The sequence below is a fragment of the Chenopodium album genome, chromosome 16 (assembly GCF_948465745.1).
Source record: "Chenopodium album chromosome 16, dcCheAlbu1.1, whole genome shotgun sequence".
Taxonomy (NCBI): Eukaryota; Viridiplantae; Streptophyta; class Magnoliopsida; order Caryophyllales; family Amaranthaceae; genus Chenopodium; species Chenopodium album.
In genome coordinates, this window is record NC_137849.1 from 49,835,627 (window position 1) to 49,846,324 (window position 10,698).

Genomic DNA, 10,698 nt, shown 5'->3' on the forward strand with positions numbered 1-10,698 from the left:
TTTGTGATCAATATTAAACCTAAGGTAATATTTTCACTATAAAAATTACCAAAAAATGAAATTAAAGAAGATAATTGAAAGGTTGAAGTTATAAAAAATGCCAGGGTATGAAGAATTCACCCAGAATAAGCTGTGAGTTGAGCGAAGAAAATTAGGGGTAGTAGCAAAAACGGCGTCGCTTTTGGTCGTTTGCTCTCGAAGTCGAATTTGAAGTTGAAGTTGAAGTTGAAGTTGAAAGTTGAAGTTGAAGGGTTTGATTTAGCAGATTATGACAAATGCAAAAATGGCTCGCGAGTTAATGTTGGACTCAAAAGTCAAAATGGCCCTTAATTTACGATTGTGTAGTTCGCTAAAAGTCTTCAGCCCTAATATTAGGCCCAACTTAAAAAAAAAAAAAAAAAAAAATGGTGTAAGAGAATCGCATGGAGCATAGCATAGACGAAATTTGACTTTAGGTTTTGAATATCAACCATCAAGTTTTAACCAATTAATCTAGTTGATCATCCACATTAGTACAGAATTTCAACTATTTATGGAGCACAGGTTTAAAATTTCTACTGATAAAGAAATGATGTATTTAACAAGATCTGCATAATTATTTTGTTATGAAGCACTCCCTTTGTCCCATAATAATTGATACAGTTAAACTTTATATACATGTTGATGCACAATTTTGACTTAAATTTTATATAATTAAATATTAATAATAATTATTTATATATATATTAATTAATACCAATTTAACAACATATATGTTAAAATACATTTTTATTATATTAATATAAAAATATAGTCAAAATTAAACATAAATAGTAAATAAAAAAATTCAATATGTCAGTTATTTTAAAACGGAGAGACATTAATTTAGGCGAATAATTTAAAAGTTAAAATAAGGAAAATTTTTAAATTACCACCCAAAAATATAACCATTTTCTCTAACCACCCAAAACTTTTTTTTTTATTTTAAATTACCACCCCTTAATTTAATTAAATACTCAGATTACCACCCAAATTGAAAATCCGGTGGAAATATGTCATGTGGGCCCCACAGAAGTTATTTTCCTCTTTTTTTTTCCTTTTTTCCCGACTTCATTCTCTTTCTCATTCAATTTTCTCAACCTACCCTATTCTTCATTCAATTTGCTCCTTCAATTCTGTACAAAATCCCCTTTTCTTCATAATTTTGAACACCTCATCAAATTAGAACCCTAATTTTCTGTACTCTAATTATTCTGCAAAGCATTCATTCGAGGGTAGTTGGCTGTACTAGAGAGGTTAAATTGAAGAAAAATCGCCATCTTGGGGATGTTTATTGGGGGCCAGTTACATAGGTCTGTAAGGAGTGAATAGCTTACTGCAATGGCATCAAAAGAGGTAAGTAATTTTGTTCCAATCAACCCTAACATTGCCAACAATTTGTAACTACAATTTCAGCAAAGTTAATTCAAAATCAATCACAAAATTTAACGGAAACCCCAATTCAATACTACTAGATAACCTAATTACCTAAATAAATCAGTTAATTCGTTTGCATAACCATAATTAATTAAGCCCCAAATTCCCCCAATTAAAATGTCACAAGAACCCTAATTAATTAAGCCCCCAAATTCCCCCAATTAAAATGACACAAGAAGCCTAAGCTAATTTTTATTATCTGAAGTGAAATGAATTTTTGTCGCTGTTAGGGATGCGTCTGTTATTACAAATGAGCTCCAATTTGTGGAATTTGTTGAGAAATTGAAGATGAGATGGCTAATTGAGTTAGGGGAAATGATTTATAGGAAAAATCGGGAAGAGAAAACAATTAGAAGGCAAAAACTAGCCGTTTTTAGCCGTTGACTGGGGCCTCCATGACAAATTTCCACCGGATTTTCAATTTGAGTGGTAATCTGAGGTATTTAATTAAATTAAGGGGTGGTAATTTAAAATAAAAAAAAAAAAAGTTTTGAGTGGTTAGTTAGAAAATGGTTACATTTTTGGGTGGTTATTTAAAAATTTTCCTTAAAATAATGCAATTAAGAAAAATGAAGGAAGTTTATTGTAAGGAAAAATTAAGTTTTCTCAACCCATCTGGAGTCTTATAGTTAGACTAAAACTTTGTTTGTCCCCATTTTTTGCACCATTGTTAATAATCAACAAGAGATAGTATAGTCATGTAGGGTCTTATTAGGTTCGTCTCATTACTGTTTATTGTATTAACTTTAAATTTTTTTATAACTTTTATCCTAATAGAAATGAAGTTATATATATATTTGAAAGTATTTTGGAAATGGTAAAAGGTCAAATGGAGTAAAAAATAAAATGCCTTTTTTCAGGTAATAATTGTAAGTTTGTAACTACGGTGTAAATGTAAAATATGAAGCCCAACGTGATATAACATATTTGGGAACTAAAACACAAGCTGTATATTTGTATTTTGTACCTAGCGCCTAGTGGAACCGAGAAAGAGAGGATATCACATTTTTCTAATTTCAGACAAAGAAGAAGAATTGTAATTGCTGTTATTGTGCATGCACTTTTACTTCGTTTTCTAGTATTATAGACGTCTCTACAAAATAAGTGCTACTTTCGATTTGACTGTAACTAAGCATAATGACTTTTATGCAATAAGTTTCAGAATTGATAAGAGATTCTCACACAGAAGCTTTATCCAATCAGGGTGAAATCTTTTGACCTTTTAAATAAGTTCAGGTCTTATAAGGTATAACTAGGTAAAAATATAAGGTGATGAAAATCAAGATTAATTTTTTTTTTTTTTTTTGACAAACAAAAAACAAGATTAATTAGGTTTAATAAGTTTGGTTCAGATAACTTATATAACGCACCCTTAGCTTCATCGCTTAATAAATTTATACTTTCTACTCTAATATGATTGATAGTCTAACAATTGATGGCAAAAGTCAAACATGACCCATATTTGTCATATATGAGATTTATGACCAAATGTGCAATATGAGGTTTTTTTTTTTTTTTTTTTTTTTTTATTTGAGAAAATGTGCAATATGAGTTTTTAATTTGAAAAAATGGTAAATAACCACCTCTCAAATAACCTAAAATTGATTTTACCACCTCTTTTTTGTTGTTTTTGTTTTGTTTTGTTTTTTTTTTTTTTTTATTTAAAATTATCACTCGCTCCTTAAAGTAAAAAATTTAGAAATTGTCACCTCTCTACTAAAAGTTATCAATTTTCGTGTCAATGCTTGGTCTTTTATGATTTTGGGGTCACTTTGTTACTTTTTTTGGGGTTGGTTGAGGTCAAGACACCCAAAAAAAAGTACCGAAAATCGAGGTAATTTTCAACAAGCAAAATGAGGCATTTTTAATACTTTTTTTTTTTCAAATCTGACCTTATATTGAACCTAAAAGACCTAATTGATCCTCAAAACCTTAATAGACCAAGTTTTGGAAATAAAATCAATGTTTTTATTTAGAAAAAAATAAATAAATAAATTTAAAGAGATAGTGATTTCTAAATTTTTTACTATATGCCTGTTCTGATTTACTGAACTGATTGGAGCTGAATTGTTTATGAGGTAAGGAAATTAGGAACTGAACTGAACTGAATTGTTTATGAGGTAAGGAAATTAGGAACTGAACTGAACTGAATTGTTTATGAGGTAAGGAAATTAGGAACTGAACTGAACTGAATTGTTTATGAGGTAAGGAAATCTGACCTTATATTGAACCTAAAAGACCTAATTGATCCTCAAAACCTTAATAGACCAAGTTTTGGAAATAAAATCAATGTTTTTATTTAGAAAAAAATAAATAAATAAATTTAAAGAGATAGTGATTTCTAAATTTTTTACTATATGCCTGTTCTGATTTACTGAACTGATTGGAGCTGAATTGTTTATGAGGTAAGGAAATTAGGAACTGAACTGAACTGAATTGTTTATGAGGTAAGGAAATTAGGAACTGAACTGAACTGAATTGTTTATGAGGTAAGGAAATTAGGAACTGAACTGAACTGAATTGTTTATGAGGTAAGGAAATTAGCAACTGAACTGAACTGATTGGAGCTGAACTGAAATTAAGCTGAAAAGAGCATACCCTAAGAGATGTTTATTTAATTTTTTTTTCAAAAAAGGTGGTAAAATCAATTTTAGGTATTTTGAGAGGTGGTTATTAACTATTTTTTCTATTACTCCATAATTTTTACTAGAGGATATCGAAAAAAATCATTAATGGTAGTAATATCTTGACTCTTGAGGTCATATTTTGTGAGCGGGTCATCTCAGATCAAAAGAGAAAGAATTGTCTCAGCACAACTTCTATAAACAGTATAAAGGTAGTAAGATACCCAAAGAAAGACACGATGAAAGCAACCCTTGAAGAAAAAGAGGTTTAAACAACGATAAAATTTAGTAAAAGAGCAACAACTCACTGGATATGTCTAACCTTTTAATCACATCATACGCACGGAAATAAAGAGATATGGTTCTTAATTATTTTGCAGAAATTTCTTGTCAAATTAGTGCATGATAAGCTTTTGTTTATGACATCAATTGATTGTTGCTCTTGCGTAGCCAGTTTTCAATGGGGTCATATTTAACCTAAAAGCCATGTTGATACCTAAAAAACGGAAATTGATTTTGGTATATTCTTAATTGATTTTGGCAAACCCTCGTGTCAGAACCGAGAAGAGCATAAAAAATTTTGCTCTCATATATGGTGTACCAAAATCAACTTACGGTATGCCAAAATCATTTTCCCTGAAAAACTTATATTGTATTTAAATAGTACAAAAGTCAAAGTATAAGTACTCCGTTGTACAATTTTTGTGAAACAGATACCACGCATCACATACACTAGAGAGTAGTAGAGAAAGCATTAGAAGGAATAATTGACATGAATATAATAGTACGTATGTGGGTCTGTAGAGGACTAGAGAGAATAATCGACATGAATAAAATAGTACGTGGGTCAAAAAATAAAAGGAGAAAAACAAAGCAAAGAGAAGGTCTTTGGCAACAACCACTTAAGGTTTAGGGAGCATGATGGCCTTTCAAATCTGTGGACTCCCTTCAAACAACGACTTGCTAGCCAACTTTGTTACTTCCTTTCAGTTTGTACCGGAAATGCTTGTCGGCTTTCCCCCCATCCCATTTTGTCATTTTCATTTAGTTCCTGTAACTTATTATAGTATTCCAGGAATTTTATACTATAATAATCTATTAATTCATGAAATCTTTATCAATTTAATTCCATTACGTTATTAATATCATGTCGTTTTGCATGAATTTTATACTATCCTTAATTCATGAAATCTTAATCAATTTAATTCCATTACGTTATACATAAAACTCATGTCGTTTTGCCGCTTAGTGCCATGTTTTATTATGTCAACCAAACAAGCCCTTAGTTATAAAAATTACTTCAATTCAGTACCTTACCAATTTTACTATGTCCGTTTCTAATTATAAGTGGCTCATCAATAATAATGGTAGCATAAAAAAAAATCAATTTGAAATGGACAGTAACTTTTTTACATGATAAGAAATATCTTGTACAAATGTATGATGAGTCACTTAGGGCATGTTCTAATTTACTGAACTGAGCTGAATTGAACTGAATTGTTTATGAGAAAAAGAAATTAGGAAATGAACTGAACTTATTGGAGCTGAACTGAACTGAACTGTTTATGAGAGAAAGAAATTAGGAACTGAACTGAACTGAACTTATTGGAGCTTGAACTGAACTGAAATTAAGCTGAAGAGAACAGGCATGTACTCCGTATTATTTACGTTACTTTGTATTATACTTTCTCGGTCTTTTTAATATTGTAATATTTGCCGTTTTAAAAAACCAAATATTGTACCACATTTTAAGAAAATCAATATCTATGTTGACACCACAAATACTTAATATACCTTTACTTAACAACACTTGACTTTTTAGTATATGTACAATCACAAGGCCACTTTGCATTTATATATCTCTCTCTCATTCTTCTTTCCACTATCAAAACATTTGTGTTCAACCCCTATAGTACGATAATAAAAGAAAGGATAATGTACTACGTATTTTTTTTAAGGAATCGACCCGAAAATTTTAAAATATTAAGCAAATGTCCCTTCATCAATTTACTGTTTCATTCATTGGAAGTACGATTTACGTCTTATGACTATAGTGTGAACTCTCAAAAATGCAATATAGAAATCTGTTTTTCTCTCCACACCCTCATTGACTAAGTTATCTTAATTAAGACAATGAAATATTTGATCCCTTTTGTTTTATTTGCTTCTTTTGAAAAATTGACCCATCATTAATTGGGGGTCGTATGTGATTTGCTAATACATAGTACATATCATAATATCAAACTATAATTAATAATTCGATCTGCCGAAAAGAAAATAAGATTAAATCATTATACGAGTGTTAGTTATTGTCAAATATCAAATAATATACAAGTATATTCTTATTGCATATACGACGATTATTTATAAGGATTAAGACGTACTAATGACAACAAAAGGTCAATAAAGACGAGATAATATACTCTTAATAAGAAATACGTGCATGTAAATGCTGCAAAGAGACAAAATAGAGATGAGGTAAAGATGATGAGTGCGTGATTGAGTGGTGTTGATTCTTGATTGTAATTTTTAATACTAATAATGTGATAATCAGATGTTATGGTAATTCTTTAAATGGAGTAGTAAAGTTTCACAAGTCACAACTTACGAGTACTTGAAATGTCATATTGCCTTATCCACCCACAAAATAATTAAACGAAATATCATCTTCAAACAATTATTAAATTCGGAATTTTAGAATTGCAACTTATTATAAAAATATCCAAAATTACATACGGTCATATGGAATTTAGCTTACAATAATAGATAGACTATGTTAGACAAGACCTAGCTACTTTAATCCTATAATTAATTTATATACATAATCCCGTTTTGAGCAACCTAGTAAAAGGCCATACTATAAGAGTATAATATAGAATTTTAACGGTAATTACTTTTAATAAGGGCATGCTTTAATCAAACAACGTTTTTAATTAAATAGACGCTAACAAGAATATTATTTACACCTCACTTGCAAGCTAGGTTAGCTACTTGAAGGTTTTTATGATGATAGTACGTACTCTTTTTTTCATTGCACTTTAATTTCACAGTGATTTTGACTAGCTTAGCTTTTGAACGTTATGAGTTTGCACTTCAAAAACATATAAAGCTTTCTTTTCACTAATTACTGTCCTCTTTAGGAAATTGCGTATAGCTTTATATATCCCCCGTCCTCTCTCTCTCTCCTTCCCATATAAGTTTTATTTTGCATTTTCACTAAATTTCTAGCTATTCAAAGTAGCGTCTTATTCAATTCATTTGATTGTCGGTTGGACTTATCAATCTGATCGTACTTAACAAATTTATCTGAACATATCTAAATAAAATTACTGGTTTGATATCAAAGTCATAATGATAAGATATGTCCTCTATACATAGTCAATGATAATCGCCACGTCAGAATTACATATATGGATGTATAAAAGTTTATAGAAACAAAAAAAGTTTCATGCATGCTAGCCTAGCCAATTAAGCTAGGAACATCAATATAATTAGAATAATAATGGAAGACAACATAATTGGAAACCCAAAAAGATAAATTGATTTATATATATATATATATATATATATATTTTCACAAGTATATATAATAATATGAAATGAAACACTATAAACAAGAATCATATATGATCGATGACCATCCATTTTAATAATCTCGCTAGAAATGTTATGCAAGCCGTACGTCACTGCACTTTATTATTGGTATATATGCAAAATTACTGTAAAATTAAACCACATAATAATTACCCTCATGATAACCCTTTCTGACTTTAACAACTAACGCCATGATATTTAATAATACTAGTTAATCATTCCTAGGACAGCTCCAAGCATGTTTTATTCTGTTATATACCACTGTCCGACACGTGGCATAATGGGTCAATCCCCAAAGATGATGATGATGTTGTTGTTGTTCTTGTTGTTGCGAAATTCCATAGATGATCTATCTCGTTGCTGCCGCCATAGTTTTCCAGTGTTGCATGGTATATCTTATTATGGTGATCTCCTGATGATGATGTTGATGATGATGATCTCAACGGTGGTAATTGATCCAGCTCATGTTCATGATCATTTGACAAGGGTGAGTATATGGTTTGACCATTCAAGTGTGTTGCAACAAGTTTGTCTAGGGTGGCCCAGTCACTTAGTCCGGTGTAGATGGGATCGGTCTCCGGTTTGGTCATCGAAACGAGGTCGTTTTCGGGTAGGGTTTGGTAGTATAGGGTTGTGGTGGTGGTGGTGCTATTATTGTTTGGGCTCTCAAGGCTTGGGAGTTTCATGAACCTTTCAAGTTGATGTTGGGATGAGGATGATTTTGTAATATTATTATTGTTCATCTTTTGAGATTTGCCCCCCATGTATTGAAATATTTGCTCTAAGGCCCCTTGATCATCGCGATCGTGTTGATCATGATCACTTGGTGAATCAAGCATGCTTATTGATGAGGGTGATTCTAATGCCATGGAAAATGATGATGTCTTGATTGGGCTGTCTAGGTCTTTCAGGTGGTTTTTCTTCTTGAACACTCTACAAACTACCCACCCTTCTTCTTGTATAAAATCTCCACTTCTCAGACTTGTAACCTTCATACCAAAAACAAAAACAAAAATGTGTTATTAATCATTAATAATTATATTTATTGCTTAAAAAAATAGAATATTCACACACAAGTCATTAATATAATTAATAGCACATTCAATTCAAATTTTCAAATAAAAAATTATTATGTTGTAAATATTTCTTTACAAAAAAGGTGGTGACAAGAAATATCTATTTGTTGCTCCCATTTAATTTGGGTCTTTTATCAAAACTTGTCCAATTCACAAATAGCTAGACACACACTTTTTAATCTTTTCATTCATAAAAAGAACGTAGCTATAAAGAGGAATAAAACTAAATACATAGTGCGTAGAAATATAATAATTTTTTTTTATAAGATCATTAAATAAAAGATTATTTAAATAAAAAATATAATAACTCGAAATGATCCAAATCAATTGAATAGAAATAAATAAATATTCAAAAAAAGTACAGAAGAAGAAGGAGAATAAGTAAATAATCAATGATTATAAGAGAAATTAGGTTGTGGTTCATTCTCTAACCATACTATTATAAAGTCACATAAACATCAATATACAGCGCCTTTGGATACTTTATTCCGTTTTTGACTTAGAAAAATAAAACCTATACTTCATAGATGACTACATAGCTAGCTCAATATATAGCTACCTAAATAAACACTTTCCTTTGTTCAATTTTTAATTTTTTTTAAATAAAAATTGTGATTTATGTAAAAAAATGTATAGAGGATAAGATATTGCACTCAAATTCTATATTGAGCATAAACTATGAAATAGGCTTATGTAAACAAAAACAGAAATTATACTAAAAAGAGTAACACAAATATATAATCTTACATGGGTGTCATTGTTATTGTTGGTGCTTTCATCAAGTCTATATTCATGCATAATCCAATCAGATTTCTGACCATGAGGAGCTCTTCCTTTGTAGAAAACAAGCGTCTTCCTCATCCCAATCCTTCTAGAGTTGCTGTATATCACCTTATCACGGCCAGTAGCCTTCCAAAACCCGGCCGCTGTGGCCCGGTTAGTCCTTGTCCCTGTAGGGTATTTCTTGTCTTTGTGACTAAAGAAGTACCAATCATTCTGTGGTGTAGTTCCTATCTTGCATTTCTCTAAAAAAAACAAACAACATAATTATTTCACATCTTTTTCCGATATGGACTATACAACAAAGGCTCATATGAGCGGACCAACAATATTCGTACTAATTTAATTAAATAACATATGCGCATGCGTACAAAAATTCATACGTGCTTAATTATTAGAGAATGAAGGTGAAGTTTAATTACATACCTTGAATATCCCAAGGTTCAAGCTTGTTGAGATCAACTTCAAGAATGACATCCAAGTCAATCTTCTCACTAGCAATCTTCTTCCTTAGATAATATTGCAAGAGTTCTTCTTCAGTCGGATGAAATCGAAAACCCGGAGGTACCCTTGATTCTCCATTTACAGATATGTTCATTTTCGTTCGCATTACCTAGCAAGAATACTTATTATTGCTAGAATAGTGGCCCAGCTAAAAAAAAAAAAGTACATAAAAGAATTTTTATTATTTTCTAAAAAAAACAAAGGATTCTATCATAAGAAACTAATAAAATTGAAGATTAAGATTTGTTTTGATAATTAAGATTGCAGCACTAATTAATGTTTATGCGATGATTATAGAGAGAAGAAGAGAGAAAAATAAAGGGAGACAAAAAATAGGAAAGGAGGTTGAAGGGTTGATAGAATGATTAATGTCAACCTTTGTGGTACCCGAACTGGGGCATAGAAAGGTCTATTATTTATATGTGAAAAGGTAGCTAGGGCATTATATAATATAAAGTCCAAAATGTACTACAGTTACTAGCTAACCACTTTACTATTTACTTAGTTCCATCTGTTGCAAATGTATTCACAATATATTTAATTATATGATATAATTATGATATATGGACAAAAAATTTGATATCCTAGGTTATTACTATAGAAAAACAGTACAAGTATATATGTTGTATAATGTATAAAATAAAAGCTGATCTAAGTTAGTAATT

The 10,698-nt window shown here is 30.4% G+C and overlaps 1 protein-coding gene across 1 annotated transcript; it reads right to left on the reverse strand.

Moving 5' to 3' along the window:
* Nucleotides 1-7,660: 7,660 nt before the first annotated feature.
* NST1 (NAC (No Apical Meristem) domain transcriptional regulator superfamily protein) lies at nucleotides 7,661-10,139 on the reverse strand. The gene is made up of 3 exons (XM_081642541.1): nucleotides 9,956-10,139; nucleotides 9,497-9,774; nucleotides 7,661-8,662 (listed from the first exon to the last, which is right to left on the reverse strand). The coding sequence occupies exons 1-3, from the start codon at nucleotides 10,137-10,139 to the stop codon at nucleotides 7,925-7,927; spliced, it is 1,200 nt and encodes a 399-aa protein (XP_081498667.1). The 3' UTR covers nucleotides 7,661-7,924.
* Nucleotides 10,140-10,698: the final 559 nt, after the last annotated feature.

Bases quoted from the DNA above. Each gene is read 5' to 3' on its own strand.
- NST1 (XM_081642541.1), bottom strand. From the start codon at position 10,139: ATGCGAACGAAAATGAACATATCTGTAAATGGAGAATCAAGGGTACCT. The intron at 9,775-9,955 runs GTATGTAATTAA...TGTTTTTTTTAG, and splicing joins TGAACCTTGGGATATTCAAG to AGAAATGCAAGATAGGAACT. The intron at 8,663-9,496 runs GTAAGATTATAT...TTTGGTATGAAG, and splicing joins ACAATAACAATGACACCCAT to GTTACAAGTCTGAGAAGTGG.